Source organism: Columba livia, chromosome 13, assembly GCF_036013475.1.
Source record: "Columba livia isolate bColLiv1 breed racing homer chromosome 13, bColLiv1.pat.W.v2, whole genome shotgun sequence".
Classification (NCBI taxonomy): domain Eukaryota; kingdom Metazoa; phylum Chordata; class Aves; order Columbiformes; family Columbidae; genus Columba; species Columba livia.
Genome location: NC_088614.1, coordinates 15,343,047 through 15,362,584, shown reverse-complemented (window position 1 = coordinate 15,362,584; position 19,538 = coordinate 15,343,047). Strand labels below are relative to the sequence as shown.

The 19,538-nt window shown below is 38.1% G+C and overlaps 1 protein-coding gene across 1 annotated transcript in view; it reads right to left on the bottom strand.

Moving 5' to 3' along the window:
* The window catches only part of TDRD12 (tudor domain containing 12), a 67,923-nt gene that overhangs the window by 36,281 nt on the left and 12,104 nt on the right, over positions 1-19,538 (bottom strand). The window contains exons 10-28 of the mRNA XM_065028368.1: positions 18,186-18,290; positions 17,673-17,858; positions 16,826-16,979; positions 14,605-14,732; positions 12,658-12,849; positions 12,132-12,260; positions 11,081-11,198; positions 10,203-10,336; positions 9,885-10,105; positions 9,045-9,144; positions 6,906-7,093; positions 6,395-6,605; positions 5,774-5,866; positions 3,154-3,323; positions 2,172-2,293; positions 1,091-1,145; positions 545-658; positions 306-459; positions 144-210 (exon numbers count right to left, since the gene is read on the bottom strand). Coding sequence (XP_064884440.1) covers positions 144-210; positions 306-459; positions 545-658; positions 1,091-1,145; positions 2,172-2,293; positions 3,154-3,323; positions 5,774-5,866; positions 6,395-6,605; positions 6,906-7,093; positions 9,045-9,144; positions 9,885-10,105; positions 10,203-10,336; positions 11,081-11,198; positions 12,132-12,260; positions 12,658-12,849; positions 14,605-14,732; positions 16,826-16,979; positions 17,673-17,858; positions 18,186-18,290 — 2,641 coding nt within the window. The remainder of the gene's footprint in view (positions 1-143; positions 211-305; positions 460-544; positions 659-1,090; positions 1,146-2,171; positions 2,294-3,153; positions 3,324-5,773; positions 5,867-6,394; positions 6,606-6,905; positions 7,094-9,044; positions 9,145-9,884; positions 10,106-10,202; positions 10,337-11,080; positions 11,199-12,131; positions 12,261-12,657; positions 12,850-14,604; positions 14,733-16,825; positions 16,980-17,672; positions 17,859-18,185; positions 18,291-19,538) is intronic.

Here is a 19,538-nt window from a genome sequence, read left to right as displayed (position 1 = left end):
CTATTAGAGATCTCGTCATTTGTTTTCAGAGAATCTGAGCACACCAGCAAAGCGTCACATATCTCAAATAAAGGAGTATTTCAGATAAAACCTATGCAAAAGTAATTTTACTCATGATAAACACCGACTCATTCATTCCTTACCAACTGGAAAAGGGCTTTTGTCTTCAAAGTCTTCCCAGTGTTCAAAATCAAAAGACACATGAAGATTCTGTTGATGAAAAAACACAGCTTGAAGTATCTGCACTGACACACAGTCAGTATGTTCAGAACATTCAATAATTCTCAAATTAATTTCCACTTCACCTTGTTCTTCAGTAATTTGCACCACATTTCTTTATTCTCCTTCACAAGAACAATAATAACCTCTGTTTCCTTAATCACACAGGTAGACTTTTCTGCAAGTATATCTCGATGTAGCTCCATGTCAGCCAAATAACGTTTGTCTCCTGAATAAGCACTATATTATAAAAAAGTTGAAAAAAATTAACTGCAAGCTGACAATCAAATAATTTGTTAACTATACTCACATTTCTTAAACCTACCTGAAAACCACCTTCTTTCCAGAGAACTCACATTTACAGTCAGCCACACTTGCTATTTTTACCTTCACTGTAACAGTCTCTTCATTTTGATACCACTTTATTTCTGGATTAAAGCTAAAATAAAGAGAGTTTAGTTGGATTTTTTCCGAAACAGACAACTGACTTTCAACATCTGTAGGTGTACTCAGCCACGATAATTCGTCACTGAATAACAGTGTCAGGAAAGCACGTGATAGGATGTCAGCCAAGCTTGCCACAAGAGTGCAGCGATCTCAGTCGCTGGAGAAGCACATCTACTGGTTCACGTGGGGACACACTCTCCCTTAACTTTGCTATCCAAAGGGATCAAACCTACTCCTCATTTAAGGATGCCGTCAGTTTGGTTTTGTAATGACAAAGGGTAAGGTAACAGTAGCAAGACCAACCTCAGAAAGTCAAAGTAAACTTTTCAACTGACCACAGGCACAAACACTCATTTCTCATCAAGGTTTGGCAGTTCACATTAAAAAAAAAAGCATGGGAACAAATCACTCTGAATTTTTGTACCATTTATGCTGATGCAGGGTAGAGTCTTCTGCTTCCTTAGTTTGAGCTACATCATCTAAAAATAAGAAATCCAGAAAATCTTATATTTCTCTCTACTATAGAAACCAGATACTTCTAGAATACCCCAGTACCATAATAACTTGCTCGCAATCACATTACTACTGCAAGACTGTATTTGGAGTTTATATTGGATACTTCCTATTTGGTAAGATTATTAAATCTTTCATAATTAAGTCTTTCATAAATCTTTCATAAAGTTCATAATTCAACGGAGAATTTTAACTAAAAAGAATATTATAGTTGGTCTAAGAAAATTTTAAAAACCCACCAAAAATGCAAAGTTTTCCAGGTCAGACAGAGGTTTTCCCAGTTTCAAAACAGGGATGAAAAATAATATTGATGTTACCATCACAGCTTGAAACATGACATTACAGTCACTGTACTACACCAGGACAAAAAGCCTCCCATGACAAGCACTGCAGGATCTGTGTGCTGCAGCTTTTTAACCCCTCAGCTTTCACCACTCCAAACTCATGTGCCAACTGCTGCCACATCATCCTCTGTCCCCTTCTGTGACTGACAAAGCCACGTGCTTTTAAGCCCCTGCTGACTGAATAAACATCCCTGACCATTAGATTAAAAAGGAAAAAAAAAGAAGCCGTTTTCTACCACCCTGAATCCTGGAAAAAAAAAATAAGCCTCCCAGACAACGATGCCGTTACCTCATATTTGAAGAGGTTTTGATTTCCTTAAACCCTATGGCTTTTGACAGCAAAATGCTCACCCTTTCTGCAGGAGAAATTTCCTGCTCACACATTCCATTCACAGCCAAACAATTCCAAGTCTCTCAAGGACAGAATTTCCCAAATAGTGATTCAGCTATATTGACAGGGCTTACTCTCCCTGCCATTTGCAGGCTGCTAACTATAAGGTATTTGTGGCTTATTGCAAACATGAGCTATATGGTGCTATTCTGCATACTCAGAGAAGACTGCATCTGGTAAAATTATTTTTAGGGTGACACTGAAGCATCTAACCTAAACAAAAATTAAAACTTCAATTAAATATTGAAAAGGTTTACCACATGGATGATTCCCAGGTGTAATTTTGGAAGAATTAGAGTTCCCAGTAGAATTTTCTTGCATGGACATATTCTGTGGATTGGATGCATCCTCTGGACCAGCTGCATTCTCTTTTATGCTTCTGAACACACAGAGACATTTTTAAAAGAACAGGTTTAAATATGTTGAATATTTAAAGGATTCCTAATCATAGTTTAAAGTCCTTTTGAAGTTACGTTTTGCTTTCTAACATATAGAAACTAACTAGCAACTGTAAATGTCAGAGTGTTGCTGAACTTCAGCAACTCAGTAAGAAGCATTTATACAGAAATCCAAGGTCAGATAACATACACAGTTCTGATGGTACCAGCTTTTCTTTGGAAACATAAAAATCTATTGGCCTTACTGTGCATGACAAACCTAGATAGCAACATAATTCCCCTTCACAAGTAATTCCAGTAGGTTTGGGGGCTTTTTTTTGGTCGTAGTTCATTCTGACTTTAAGAAAAAGTAAAAATTTCAGAATATTCCAAAGTTCTTTGTTTATTAGTAAGAGAGCTGTGGCTCTGCAGCTGCACAGCTGGGGGTTTCACTGGCTGGACTCGAGATTCAGGGAACACTGCAAGAGTCAATGTACTTGAGAGCTCAGACAGGCACCATGACACCGATATGCTCAATATATGGACTGGTATGCACTCAGAAAGGAAACTGGTTATAATAAAAGATAACAGAATCTTAATTCAGACTCCATATTTTTATGATAAACTCGACTACCTGCATCAAGTATTAGTGCAACATCGTCTAGAATTGGTATTATTCTTCCTGTGATGGTTACATGGCTAAAAAGTAGTTAAAGGAAATCAGATGTATCACAAACACTATTGTCTCTGTGTTTAAATGAACATCACATTCAGTAATATTAATCATGAAAACATCCAGTTAAAATTAAATATATTTTTTTCCTAGTCATGTATATGCTGAAAAAAATCGTCAAACACTTACAAATGCTCCAAGTTCTTTGAATTATCTAATACTTTCATGTGTCTGCACAGCTTCTGAAGTTGCGTTATATGTTCCGGATTGTCAGTTCCCAGACCCGTAGACAAAATCTCAGACCGAACGTTGTATTCGCTGACAGACATGTTCAAACCTGGAAGCCTGGCAACCCGGACCTTGAATTACAAAACATACTAAATGGAAACAACAGTTCATAAACTGCCTCTCTCCAACTCTAAGCTATTCTTTACATAAAACTTTAAACACACCCTCATTTATTTATACCTGTAAGCCATTAGTTTTCTCTGATTTTCAAACAGGAACCTACCCACGCTTAGCCGTTTTCAAAGTATCACCATCTATTTCATTGTGATAACACCAGGAAAAAATTATTCACTGAAAGGGTTATAAAGCAGCAGCACAGGCTGCCCAGGAAAGCGGTTGAGTCACCATCCCTGGAGGTATTTGACAGATGTGTAGATGTGGTGCTTAGTGACACGGTTTAGTGGTGGACTTCGCAGTGCTGGGTTAACGGTTCAACTTTAAGATCATAAAGATCTTTTCCAACCTAAACAATTCTATGATTCTGATCAAGAAAACTAAGGAAAAAAGCTTAAGAGCTTTTCAATTTGCAGAAAAAATTTAGGATAAAGCTAACTCTAAACTAGTGCAAGAACCAAAAAAGACAACCAAGACTCAGAAATATAAACCGAATAAATTTAGTCTAGTACTAGAGGTCTTAGGTATCAGCAAACAATCTTGCAGGATCCAAGTTTCAGTCTTTCAGGGCCATGTGTGACAAACTATAGAACTGATTTTACAAGACAAAACTCTAAAAACTAGTACTTTCAAAATATACTTTTGTTATTAACTTTGTGGAATAGGCTGGATGACACTTAAAATTAATGTGGTGCTTTGTTACTGGTGCCTATTCAGATTCCAAGTTCAAGTTTTACTCAATCATGTATTCCATTTATATACAAACACACATGTTCATCACAGAATGGTTGAGGTTGGAAGGGACCTCTGGAGACCATCTCGTCCAACCCCTTGCTCAAGGAGGGTCATCTAGAGCCAGCTGCCCATGGCCACCTCCTCACAGCTTCTTAGTGTCTCCAAGGAATCACAGAATCACAGGATGTTAAGAATTGCAAGGGACCTCAAAAGATCATCCAGTCCAATCCCACTGCCAGAGTAGGAACACCCAGATGAGGTTACACAGGAAGGTGTCCAGGCGGGTTGGAATGTCTGCACAGAAGGAGACTCCACAACCTCCCTGGGCAGAGTGTTCCAGTGCTCTGTCACCGTCACTGAGAAGAAGTTTCTTCTCAAATTTAACTGGAACCTTTTGTGTTCCAGTTTGAACCCATTACCCCTTGTCCTATCATTGGTTGTCACTGAGAAGAGCCTGGCTCCATCCTCCTGACACTCACCCTTTAGATATCTGTGAACATTAATGAGGTCACCCATTAGTCTCCTCTTCTCCAAGCTAAAGAGACCCAGCTCCTTCAGCCTTTCCCCCCACAGGAGATGTTCCACTCCCTTCAGCATCTTTGTTGCCCTGCACTCGACTCTCTCCAGCAGTTCCCTGTCCTGCTGGAACTGAGGGGCCCAGAACTGGACACAGTATTCCAGATGTGGTCTCACCAGGGCAGAGTCTCTCTGACCTACTGACCACCCCCCTTCTAATACACCCCAGGATGCCATTGGCCTTCCTGGCCACAAGGGCACGGTGCTGGCTCATGGTCATCCTGCTGTTCACCACGACCCCAGGTCCCTTTCCCCTACACTGCTCTCTAATAGGTCATTCCCCAACTTATACTGGAACCTGGGGCTGTTCCTACCCAGATGCAAGACTCTACACTTTCCCTTGTTATATTTCATTACATTTTTCCCTGCCCAACTCTCCAGCCTGTCCAGGTCTCTGGATGGCAGCACAGCCTCTGGCGTGTCAGCCACTCCTCCCAGCTTGGTGTCATCAGCAAACTTGCTGACAGTCACTCTATTCCCTCGTCCAAATCACTGATGAATATATTGAATAATATAGGCCCCAATACTGACCCCTGAGGCACTGCACTGGGTACAGGCCTCAACTGGACTCTGCCCCATTGACCACGACTCTCTGGCTTCTTCCCTTCAGCCAGTTCACAGTCCACCTCACCACCCAATCATCCAGACCGCACTCCCTCAGTTTAGCTGCAGGAATGCTGTGGGAGACTGTGTCAAATGCCTTACTCAAGTCAAGGTAGACCATGTCCACCGCTCTGCCATCATCCATCCATCTTGTTATGTCCTCATAAAAGTCAATGAGGTTGGTCAAGCACGACTTCCCCTTGGTGAAGCCATGGTGACTGCCACTAATGACCCTCTTATTCCTGATATGCCTTGAGATGGCACCAAGGATAAGTCGTTCCATCAGTTTCCCAGGGATGGAGGCTCTACAACTTCTGAGCAACCTGTTCCAGTGTTCAGACACCATCGCAGTAAATTAACCAACGGTATTATGTAAACAACACGTAGAATAAAACTAAAGTAGGAACAGACAGAAGGAAAGAGAAGAATGGGTGCTCTTGTTATAAAGGAGTTTCAATACAAATATTTTGTAATGCTAAAATTCTATACCTACCATTGGGTCAACCCAAGCTGTATTTCCCAAGGTAAGTACTATTTTTGCTTCATGTAGTTTTCCTTTAATTTTGTAATCAATATAATGAGTTACCTAGGAAAAAGAATTTTTTGCTGCACTTGAGAAGTATACCAACATAACTCTACAGTTATTTTAATTACAATGAAAAGATCTGAGCTTAACAGCCACAGGGTATTCAACAAATAAAACCAGTTTTGAGTAAACTAGTGAAATACTTCCACTTTAGTGTAGGTTAAAATAGAACTAGCTTTTAAGGAAGGAGCTTCCTGAATGGTAGAACATTCAAACATAGGTCAATGTACAGAGGCTACCCTTTCCCTGTTATGCCCCGCAGATTGAAAAGCAGCAATAACACGTTCTGGAGGATGCCATTTAAATCACAGAAGAAAATCACAAAAATTTCACTTTATCATTTTGTAGGAAAACAACCAACACTGACTTCTTAGAATCTGCTCTAATAGCAGATATTTATTGGCAATACTAATAAGCAATGAAATTTGGTAACTAAATTTGCAGTTCATAACTGTTTTCTTATAGAAAATAACACACAGAAATTAAAGAAGTTAAAGCAAATACCATGGAAAACGTGATAAACATTACCTTTGGGTTCCATTCTATTTCGTTATCAATGGGTTTCAGTCTACAAACCACAAATTCCACAGCCTGAGGCGGCAGACACTGAAACCTTGCAGGTAAGTGAAGCAGCTGATAGTTCTGAACTTGACTTGTTCTGCCTTCATCTATATATTTAACTTTGACACTAAAGAACGAATTTTCCTCTTCTTTTGGGGAAATCTCTACCACCTGAACCCTTCACACAGTAGGCGAGGAAACACAGAATTATTATTCATATAATCAGTTGGAAAAAAAAAATCTAATATTTAAAAAATGGTATATTATTACCAAAATATGTACCTGCGTGTATGTGGGTAGTCATTCTATTCTCCATTCAGTAACTTAAAGAGTATGTGATTGCTTTTTAAAGAGTGATTTGGATAGCAGTGATTTTTTTGCTGGTTTTGGGTGTGAGTTGACTTTTTTAAACTAAACAGTGCTTTAAAATAATTTATATAAAAAGTGCACACAATTTATAAAAAAATAACACTTTTACCTGTGAAAATGTGTTTCCTCACATAATCCATACAATGCTAGCTTCTCCACATTTTCAACTGAAATCTTACTACCAGGTTTCTTAAAATACTCATTCATTTCTTTAGCGAGAGTGGTATACTGATCCTTTTGTTTATCTACTATTCGACCAAAGTAGTTTGTTGCATTTACAATGTGGAGAGGCAGTATCTGAAAAAATAAAAAAACATTAGAAAAAGGGAGGACTGGATGATTTATTTAAATTAATGACACGTAAGTTTTCATATTCAAGATGACCTACCTCTTTCTAGCCCAAAGAGGTGAGAGAGATGCTGCTGCATACACACATTTCAGAAGATTACGAGTAGTTATTATATTATTCAAAAGACTTAATTAAAACTAACTGCCCATAGACCAGCTAACAGTGGACATGGATTTACAGAGCAAGAACTGCTGGGTCTCGGTGGTATTCCACTTAAACAAAACACCAGTGAACTATAGTATTACCTGTCCAGCTATGAACCACAAAGCCTTTCCACACTGTTCAAGTATAATTTCAGGTGTTCTCCAGCCTTACAGTGAGTTTCAGTAGAACTGGCTGGGGAAGCATGAGGCCTTCACTCTTTTTGCACTAAAATTACTTACATAAAAAAAACTATGAGTACACTACTATCAAGACCAATGCATAAAATACTGGGTGTACTCCACGCAAAGGGTCACACCAGGAAGACGTACTGAGGTAGAGCTGGGTGTACGAGGCCAGACAGGATAGTAAGAGGACCAGAAAGATAATTTCCACTTACTAAAAAGCTTAAAAAAAGCACGGTGCAACTCGAGGTTCTTAAAGACAGAAACACACTGGGTTCCAAACAAAAAAGAAAGTGAATGCTTATCAAAGTGATAACTGATTTGTAAGACACACACCCAGGCAAAAGTAGATGAGGAAATGGTCCAGAGTGCAAGTTTCTAATAAAAGTGTCCTGAAATCTCTTCCCAGTCTAAGGCACTAAAACTGGATACATGTAGGTTGCCAATGGGTTTGAACTCACACCTACCAATGAAAGCTTATTTACTAGGTAGAAATAGAGTGACACCAAGGAATCCACTCAGTTCTCTCTATTTTCCATTCTCACAACCTGTGACTTTTGGGAATGGGTAACACCCTTTAATTATGTGAACTGAAGGCATCTGAATTCTGCTAAAGACAGGACAGGAAGAAGGCAGAAGCAGCGTATCCAAACAGAGGGCATACGGCACTTCTTAGAGCCACATGCTAGCTTTGGGAAGAAGCACCAATGTTTATATACGTGTCCTTGGCGATCACCATCCAACAAGCAGACAAGAGAGACACTATAATACCACTGAGACACTCCAGTACAGAAGGGATTGAAAAGCCAGGTAAAGGGAGCTGGAGATACAAACTGCTACTGGGATGTGGAGACCTACCATAGCAAAGTCAACTCAATAACCATGAAGGTTTAATGACTGTGAAACTATTATAAAAAAAGAGTAGAATTAGAACAGCACTCTGTATGAAAAAAAATTTAAACAAGCATTGATACCTTAGTAGGAAATAACTGTTTCATCTAGAAGATAAGGGAGAAGCTGTATCCCATTTTCTGTGGATACTGCAAATGAAAATACTAGTTTCACATGACAAGGCCGGAATATGTTAATTTTTCAGCAAGTTTGCATGAAAATGTCAGCTAATTAAAAATCCCCACTTCCAACAAAACATGCATCATCTTCCACTTCACTTCAAAAGATGTTTGTGCTCCCTATACAATAAATGTAACTGAAGTTTATAGGCACTTTAAGCTTTGTTAATTTCAGTATATGGTCTCAATTTATAGGGGGAAGGAATAGAAAGAACATAAACCCTCTTCCCATAGAACGGGCATCTTCAATGCAGAAGAAAATCTCAGGTAAACTAAATCACCCACAAAACAATTTCAAATTCAAGCTAAGGATTAAGGGAAAATATGGCACACTTATTTATGCACGGGAAAGAGGAAAAAAGCGAAAAAATAAATATCCAATAGATACAGTGTACATAATACAGTTACACTAATGTAATATGAAAAAATAAGTAATATGCTAAGTAGCTATTTAAGACCTGTCTTCCTGGTACCCAAAGCCAAGGTAAATAAAAACGACTTACTGTCACACATCCAGATGTTTGTGTAATTTTGTCTAGTATATTCTGGGGCACATCTATTTCAAAATTAATTTGATGACAATCTGGACACGCTGTTCTATTCCTATGTATTAAAAAAAAAGTTTTAGAAAAGAGTCCTTTGTTTTCAATTGAAAACTATTTTGATGTGACTTACAACAGCTTTAAACACTAACATTTCATCAGCCTTTCATATTCACTTTCTGTCTCAAATAGCACCAATGACTTTGAGGGGTTACGCAGCAACGGCCAAAAAGCTCTTGCTGGAAGTTTACACAACAAAACAGAAAACTTGTTTCAGAGTAAAACAAACACCATTACTGATTTTTTTTCTTACTTGCAATAATAGTTACGTACAATAGAAGGCACACCTCAGAACATTTAAGCTTCCTCCTTCAGGCACTAATTACAATCCATTTACACACAGCTCTGAAAAGTCATCATCTATTTACCCACTCTGGAGGGACAGGAGATGATACGGGAGAGAGAGAAGCACAAACCTTGTGCAATTATGGTTACAATACTAATCAAAACAATGGCTTAAAGTTCCCTCAAGAACATCTACACAGAAGTTGTAATGAATTATGCTACTATGTCAATGTATGATTTGTCTCCATAGAAATGTTATTTTGTTTTCATAAAAGTATTTAAGAAGAGTGAAACAGATGCAACAGTGAACAACGACAACAAAAAATCATGAACAAAACTCAGTTTGAATAAGTGTGCAACAGGAAAATTCATCAAGGAAGTAGAAGCAGCCATCATTCGGGGCACACAGTGCCTTCTTGTGTAAATATGTGTCAAGAATACTCGATATTTCCTTACTTGCAAATCCCAAATGTTTTAAGATAGGCACACAGTGGCCTTGAAAGTTTCTTCTCTTCTTCAGCCTCTAGTACCTTGGCAGTAATATCACACAGTTCTGGCGGTATTTCAGCTTCTGCGTGCTGCAAATAGTGCAGGATCTCAGGTGCATGACATGCACTGTCTTCTGTTAGCAGAATGACTGACCTCGCCTTTGTATATTCCTGATCTACAGAAGAATCCTAAAAAAACCCATAAAATTACATTTTTTAAAAGCTTTAATGCATCCACCACTCAATAGTAAAATGTAATACTAACCCACTAAAGATTTACTCAAACCTTTATCACATTACAGAAATTATCAGACAGGCTGTGTAGACGCTGAACAAAGATGCTTGGAGAAGGGAAACTGAAGTGTACCACGCAAGTTGCATCTGTAATTCCCAAAGGCTGCATGCAGTCATCTGTTAAAACTAAGCACATGTTTTATACACACATATAACACACAATACCTTAAGCATGTGAAGTATTACCTCCCGTTAGCAATGGCTGTTTTATTCTCCCTACCCATTGACTTAAGAACTGAGAAAAAGGTCTTTCCCAAAACACTTACATAAGGCATTCTATTTCTTCAGTCAGTACACTTCATAAGCACACGGCAGAAACAGTCTCTAATAATTTAGCGTAACTCTATATTTCATAGCAGTATCACAGAATAAACACAGCTGCCCACTGAAATTACTTTGCAAAAGTTACATTAATGCTAACACCTTCGTATGAACCTCCAAAGCAGATGTAATTTAGCAATCTTTTTGCTTTTGATGTACAAAATGGAAAAACTAAGTCTGAAACTGGGCAAAAACCTTTACTACTGCAAACAACTTGAAAAAATTAAATTCTGCCAGAATATAAAGGAAATGATTAGAATAAGTCTTCAAAGTTTCGAAATTCTTTTAAATCGAAAGTATCTTTTGTAGTAGGAGACAACTGTGAAATAATGGAATTTCTCCGAAAGTACCAGTAGTTGTTTAATGCATCAAAAAGTCTCTTTTATGTTCTCTCTAATAAGTACAGTTTTCCCTCACAGCACTTAACCCTGAGACCTAATAACAAATAAAGGGTTAACTGTGGAAGTGATAACCTAGTATAAGTACTTAGTGTAGAACACAAGTCACCATGAACACATAACCACAACTAGACAACAAGAAAATACTCACTTAACACAACATGAGTGCCAGAACTATACTTTTTTGTCCACTGCTCTAAGATATATGTGAAATTAAACTCGCTCTCTTTATGTATTCTCAAGGAAAATATTGAGTTGCTCTTCAGTGCCTGCATGAGAAAGTAAAAAGTTATAGTTTCTTCCAATACAGTAATGACTGCTCCAACGAACTCTAATAAATAGTGTATCTTATTAGTATCTAGCATACCTTAGCTAGTGGCAAGAGCCAAGGGAGTTCATGACATTTTGAAGATTAAGGAGATACATGTATATATATGTACACACATGTATATACGTGTGTATGTATATGTGCACGTGTATATATATGTGTGTGTATATGTATATATATCCATTGCTATAATATGTGAAAAAAGAACTATTGCAAGAAAACTCCTCAGTCTCCACCTCGAAAATACTGAGTATATAATCCCACAAAAAAGGTGTAAAACTGGAACACATTCTGTTCCAAATAAATTTGGAACAGTTTGATGCCAGTTTTAAAGGAAATATATATTAAGCATGCTGTCTTTCCCCCACACCCTGTGACCTGAAGCTTAACTAAATTCTGGTAGACTTTCACAGGATGACAGAAAGTGTTTCTTTCAAATCAGAGAAACAGTCTTCTAAAATTTCAAATAGTCAGGAGTCGAAAGCAACAGAACAGAACTTCTTAAACACAGTGGCTTAAGTTTTCTCTCCCCATGCCACTCCTAGAAACAGTAAAATAAAAAGCAGCCACATCCTCAAAAAACACCACTTAACAAAACTTTTACTGGAAAAAAAGTTGGTTTGATTAAACTCCAAGTTCCAACCTGACAGACAGAATGTAGTGAAGAATTCAGTAATGAATGCATTCTATGCCAGTCATTCCTGTCAGTTTGGCTTGCTTCTAGTTGGCAGAAGGGCAGTGTTCAGGTTATATTTAGCAGAAATAATTACCTCACACTCCCTTTTTTCTCAGAAACCAAGATACTTAACGGTGTCATTCCTTAACATTGAAAAGTAAAAATCACTTATCTAGATAAATTTACAGGCTATCTTACCTGATGAACCATTTCTGCCTCACTTACTGAGTCAGTGAATATCAGCACCTTCTGAAGATCATTAGGGGTAAAATCCAATATTTTGAGTAACACAGCAGTTTTCTCACTGTTTGTGCATGGCTGCACGACCTAGAAGTAGATACAGCTGTGCCTTAGGATATGTTACCTTGTAGTTCGGCCATTCACAATTAACAATTGCAGAAACATTCTGATGAAATTTTGTTCACGAACTATACCATTTGCAAATACTTCATATAAAATTCTGGTTCATTTGCACTAACAATTAAATACTCGAGGGAGTATCTTCACCTCAGTCCTACAAAAGTAAAAGACCCTCAGCTCATTCAGTGACAACTTGCACAGGTCCTCTAAGAAGCAGCTCAGTTCATACACAGGAGGTACCCCTGAGCAGTCCCTGTTTGGATTGTAGTTCTACCCACTTAACTGCCGCATATATAGACTCACATCAGTACAAACAGCAAAATATTTTAGTAAACGAACAGTGAAATCATCCCAAATTTTTTACCTGTTGCACATTTCCATAGATGGAAGCTTCTTCAACAGCCGTTATCACAACGTAGGGATCGCTCATGAACTCCTTTATCAAGCGTGCTATATGTTTATTATAGTGAGTTCCAACAGCAATAATCTGGTGCAGTGAATACTCCCACTCTTCAGCAAAAACTGATTTATTGTAACAATCTAATATAGTAAAAACCTGTACAGAAAAAAAAAGGTTTTTTTCTATCCTCTTATTCTATTCCAATGAACACTTAACAGCAGTGAAAATTACATTTGCAGCACTCCATTTTATCCAGTCACAAAACCACCACCACGGCAAGACACAATTGTCACATCCCAAAACAAAGTGTTTAATTTGTGCACTTTCATCCTATTGCTTGAACAACTTCTGAAGCAAGAAGAAAGCGACAGGATGGCATGAAGGAACAGCATGTGCGTGCACATGGGATCATAACGTGGGATTCTGTCCAGAGAAGACTGAAATCTCAGGGATAGGATCTGTTCAAGTCAGATGGAATGAATGTATTCCTGATGAAATCACTTTACATAAGTGAGGAGCAGTGCAGTTGTGGAATGACATCAGGATGTCTGGCCAAACAGTCCCACACTAAGAAGTATTTGATGCCTCCGGTGCAACTGGACTCAGGGATGTTCTAAGACATTCAATCTCAAGAGATTAATTCTAAGAGATCTCTCTCAACCTAGCACTAAACTTACCCACAGCAGCAGTATTTTTAACAACATTTCTGTAACAATGCTTCAGAAGGGCTGCAAGAGTCCAAACATTATCAAATTATCACTACCATCTGAAAGACCGCCTCTTTTTTTCTACTCAAGACTGACATTTGAAAAGCTGAGATGACCCTACAAAAACCGCAGACACATGCACAGTATTTTACAAATAACCTTTCAACAATCTTATGGTGAACCTGCATTCTGCCTCAGAACTACCAGAACAGGAAGAACAGCCTGAACAGAAAAATGAACGTCCCATTGGCTAAGGATGACATTTCATCTAATTTCTGACTTTATATTTGCTGCTACAAATGCACATTTAACACCTGTGCATGCAGAAAATTGGGCAATTGATCTCCATTAAGATGTTTCTCTAGCTTTACACACTTAGAAACACGGCCCTTTAGCCCCAGCACCAAATTTTAAACCACTAATGTTAGGGAGTTAATGATTAAAAAAAAAAAAATCTATGACAGTGATAAAAATGTGTTCTTGCATTGTGATGATGTAATATACTGTGAAGCCTCAAAACAGCAATAAAATAACCAAAGAATATTCTCAAACTATAATAATAACTTCAAAACTGCTAAAAAGTATACATCCCTGTTAACACGAAACTTAATGCTGTTCCTCTTCCAAGATTCTCTGAGTTGGGATCAGTTTCTCCTTTTGCCTGCACTGGCATTACAGCCCAAGGGAAGTTTTTTTACAACTACTTCCAAGACTATTTGATCACTGAGTTCTGCCTTTCGTTCTAGAGACTGAGGAGCTTTCCAGTAAAGACGGTTCTTGAACTGAAGCTGTTCAAACAGCATCAAGGGAAAAGAAGGTTCTGTACAGACAGATAATCTAAGTCTTTAGAGTAAAGATCCCCACACTGAAACTACCGCTACTGAGTGAAGAAAAAAATGTAAGCCCTTGTGAAACGACCCACGGCCAAGCAAAGGAGCATAAAGGAGCAGCAGCACACAGCACTCTGATTTGGGGGGGGAAAAGGAGAGTGAGCAGGGAATGTCAGATTTAATACATTACAGCTCCACTCTTCCAGTGTTTCATTCTGCCAGAAGTATATAGATATAATTCCTTTAATTCTGTTTTCTTCTCAACTCTACCATAGGGCCTCAAGAAGGTTGTTTTTTTCAGTATGTTGCAGACAGTCCAAGACAGGTGCACAACTGAAACTGCAATTTACCATCTGAACGTATAAGCCATGTACCTGTTCAGTAGCTTCAGAGAGCAGTACCTCAACCTCATCAAGAACAAGATGGCAAAGTCTACAAAATAATAAATTGTGGTGTTCAAACAGTCTCAGGAAGCTATATGGTGTAGTCACAATTACTTCACCTACAAGTAGGAAGAAAAGACTGTTAACATTAACTTAAAAATTGAACAAATACTAATAAGATACCATAGGACATGGTAATTTTATTAAGAAGGCCTCATTTGCATTTCAGATGCCTCATCTTGAAGTTGGCTTTATTTTGGTTGGTTGGTTTGGGATGTGGCGTGTGGCTTTTTGTCATTGGTGCGTGTGGTGTTTCCTGATAGAGAACACTGAACTCAATTTTCTGACTTCTGGTCAACATTAATTTTCAGTTTGCTTGGATTTTCCTATCCCTGCACATCTTCCAAGACCTGACAGGGTAAAACTGAGTTTTTTAAAGAGTGAAAGGTCTAAATGTTAAGAAGTTTACAAAGCAGGATGCCATTTCATTTTCCAGTAAGGTAATGGAAGTAGAGATAAGAACTTCAGAACCAGAGAGACAGAAGGTAAATATTTCAACATGTGCAAGAGCAGTCTTTAGAAAAGTTCAGTTTTTAAAATTTAATAAAGCACACATTATAGCTTAGATATCTACAGACGTGTGCATATCTGTGGGTATATATGTATCTAAAACCACACTAATCTTAACCTGTGCAAATATACCAACAGCCCTACTAATAAAAGATCTGAATTCATCCACTAAGCTCTTAAACTTGAATGATGGATGCAAGAATTCAAACTGCTGAAACTGAAAATTTTACACAATCCTTCATAGTTTGATCTGTATTTCTTGTCTTCTTGCCAAAAAAAGCCACTTTTAAAAATGTACTTATCAATTCAGGTGTAACAAAAAGACCAAACAAGAAAAGTAAAACTAAGTGTTTTAAGTAAACACACTTAAGTAGGGCAAATCTTCCAAGAGCTCTTTTAGTATTTCTGTGCTTCCTCTTCTTTATGAAGTATTCTCTGCATATTACTGAAGTTATGAATTAATCAGAATTTATTGCAAAAAGAAAGCTAGAAACCATCAACTAAAAAAATCCAAACTAAAATTTAAACTGCACATCTATACAACATTGTCTGCACAGAAATTTTACCTCTTAATACTTGACTTTTCCAATACTTTTTAAATTAGGAGTAGCAAAGAATTGTGTTAAGTGTATATAAGCACTAGAGCACCAGACATGTACCCCAAATATTTGTCAATTTAAAAAATAGAACACATATACTTGAAATACTTATATATTTGTTAAAAATACGTTTAAGAACATACACATGTGCATCACTGTAGTGGGCTGTGGTCAGCAGCTGTACAGCACACAGATGCTCATTCTCTGCCCTCATCCCCAGCGGGGCAAGGGACAGAACAGGAACTGCTGGACTGAGAAAACCCATGGGTTGAGAAAACAGATAGTTTAATAAATGAAGGCTGCGGGAAAAGCAATAGAAAGGCAACCACTGACAACATTCCACCAGCAGACAGATGCCCAGCCACCCCTCAGATCATCCCCGCTCTTCAAGCTTTTATGTAAGCATGACATCATACAGTACTTTGTCACTTTGATCAGTTTGGCTCAGCTGACCAGGCTACGTCACCTCCCGGGTTCTGCTCACGCCTGGCTTACTCACTGGGTGGCAGGCTGGCAAAAGGCATTCTTGATGCTGTGCATGTGATACTCAGTGAGAGCCAAACACTGGTGGGTTATCTGCGCTGTTCCCATTACAAATCTAGAACAAGCTACCACAGATGATGAAGAGAAGTAACTCCATTCCCTGACAGACCCAGCACCTTTGTTCTGCAATGGATGTTCATGTATCAAAAAAAGCTCTTATGAAATCTGGTTCTAAATCAAGAAATTCCACGAATAATCCTAATTTAGTGTGATCTTCACCAAATCCCTACCACTAATTAGGCTCAAAAATAACTGTTACGGAGCTCACAAAAAAGATGCTGAACATATAGACATTTAAAGAGCTTTAATACCATTTACTGTTAAATGGCACTACTGAAACTTCATGCATCACTACAGACATAGAGCATTAAAGAAACAGAATTACTGCGTTAGAGAACAAAAAACTTAGGAAGTATAAATTGCTTCTTCCACAATTCCCGGCAATTGTGGCAACCCATGTTGTTTTCAAGCATAATTAAGAAGACAGAAAGTATTCTTACATCCTTGGATTTTCACACTGCTAGCTGCTGCTTTGTTCTGGCCAAGTATTATCAGCATTGGATGAAGCTTTCTGGAGCATCGCTCATATGTTCCCAGTAGCTCAAAAACAAGTTGTGCCTTCTTCCGCCCAGGACATAAAATAAGTGCTAGTGGCTACACACATATGTATAAAATTTTACACCACAGTATTAGGCAAGAGTTCAGAATCTTAAAAATAGTACTACTTCAGCATTTAGGGCAAACCCAAAATCTGCAACACAGGCCTTCAGTTCAAAACAAAAGCTTTTAGTACTATATCATCTCCTAACTGCAGATGTTACAGACCTAAGGAACCACACACCAAGCGACCCAGAGACACACAAAGGATGCACACAGCAACATTCAGTAAAAAGTCCAAAAATTTAACAGAGGCAGGAGCATCTTGTCTTACTTAGAGCTGTACTAGGCAATTTACAGACGTCCCTTACAATCTCAGTCATTCTATGTTTTTGTGATCTAATACAAGTTAGAAAATGAGTTACAATATTTAAAACAGCTAATACAAATGTTACTTTAATGACTACATACTATCCCCTTAAAAACAAATCTTTATCAAGTATCAAAGTGATACAACATTAACACTCGTTAGATATAACCTGATATGTAAGTTTTAGAACCCCACATTCATACAGTCCATCTCTGTAAGCCTCTAAGCAAAGGGCTTATATAAACTGGCCAGCACCATGAAGATACCCCAAGATCACATTCAATGTATACATTCTAAACATCCACTATCTTTTGAATCATTATTTTACATCTGCACTTTAGAGCAAAAAACTTGTTACTACTCTAATAACATATACATACTCCATTCCTGCTTGGCAAGGCTCTGTAGTAACTTTCCGAGTGCAAAAATGTAAGAACTGGTGGAATATATAAAGAAGGATCATTTCCCTGATACGAGATGGCAACTACATCACATCCTCGAGCTACTGGAGGCCAACAGTAAGATTGCGTAAAGTTAGGGCCTAAAAAGTTTTTCTGAGCAAGTTCCTACAAAAAGAGAAATTAAGAGTTCCATGTGAAAACTGTGTACATAATAAATATTCCTAACACGCAATATGAAAAAGTTGTTCTGGGCCGAGAAGTTAAATTATTAAAATTCAAATTCCAAGACTTGTGACAGTGGTTGATACACCAGAAGAAATGTGTACCATTCTTAAAGCATCTTTCTGAAGCTTCATTTATTCAACCACATGAACAACCTCCTAGACATTCCTCAAGCAAAAAAAGGTATTACTGTAAAGTTTAGTATCTAACATTTGGGTATGATACTAGCCTTAACAATATATTCAATGTAATATATTACACTAGAATTACCTTTTTCAGATCATCAAAAAGTGGTGCTGTTTCCAGAGCTGAAAATGGTTCAATTTTGTTGCTAAGAAAGACAAAGTTTTGTTCTTCACTAAGATTTTGAGAACTCTGAAACCATATAACAAATAGGTAACTTAACAACTACTGATGCAGGCAAATTAGACTCAACATTAGGTTAACTAATTTGTTGCAAATTAATATATATAAGTGCTGATTTGGTCATCGGGAAACATAAAGAAACAAACACTTCAGAAAAACCATTCCTCCCCCATTCCCAGGCTTGACTTCACCCCAAACTCCTTTCCCCTTCCAATCAACGCAGGCCATACTCAGTTTCACCACTGAAGCACGGAGCAGCACAAGGCAGGGATTGCAGCCAGAATGTTGCAGTTTCTCTCTGCTGCTCCTTCCCTCTCACTTCTTTCCTCTGCTCTACTGTGGGTCTCCTACAGACTGCAGTTCCTTCATGAACACCTGCTCAGGCATGGAGCACCTCCTGCTCCCTTGACTTTGGCGTTGCCTCCATTTCTCACTTGTTTTTGTTTCTTGCCCTGCATTTTTTACCCTTTCTTAAATATGTTTTCACAGAGGTACCACCAACTTAGCTGGCTGGCTCAGCTTTGGCCTGCAGTGGGTCATGCCAATGCAGCTGGAATCAGCCCTGACCTCCTTCCCCAAAGATCAACCCTGCATGATGTGGTTGAAGACTCACATCACTCAAGTGCCTGGTAAAGCCAGCTGACTCTCTGTGAAAGGGTATCAAGGTAATCCTGCTTTAGTAACAATTCACGCTACTACATTGATCATAATTTTTAAAAAAAAATTTTAATAAGGTATTATAGTTTAAATTTAGGAGTGGCTGTCATCCTTCAATTCTCAGCAGAGCTGAAAAATAACTTCTGTAAAACTGCGTTTTTCCCCTGATCTCGCAGAAGTAGTTCTATTACTGTCATGGAAGCAAATTTCTCCTTTAAAGCATCTAGCAGAAGAGGATATGAACAGTGCATGTGCTCTTTAAAAGAGCTGAGACTGGATACACTCAACAGTGATTGTTTGCCTAGAATCTATCAGTCCATTTTCCTTTCCTCCCATATACATTGCAATAGCTCTACTTGTTCAATTCAGTACAGTTTGACACCCAAGAATGAGCTCTGACCTCCTGAAAACGCTTCACTGAAAAACACCAAGCAAAAAAATGAGAAAATAGCAAGAAACCAGATTAGGTATTTCGGGTATTAGATGATTCAACAAATAAGAAGAGACTTCAATAAACGTTGTACAACATAGGACTATTCTGTTTTCAGGGAAACATTAACATTTACATTTTTTTATATTTGTCATGTCAACAGCTATCTT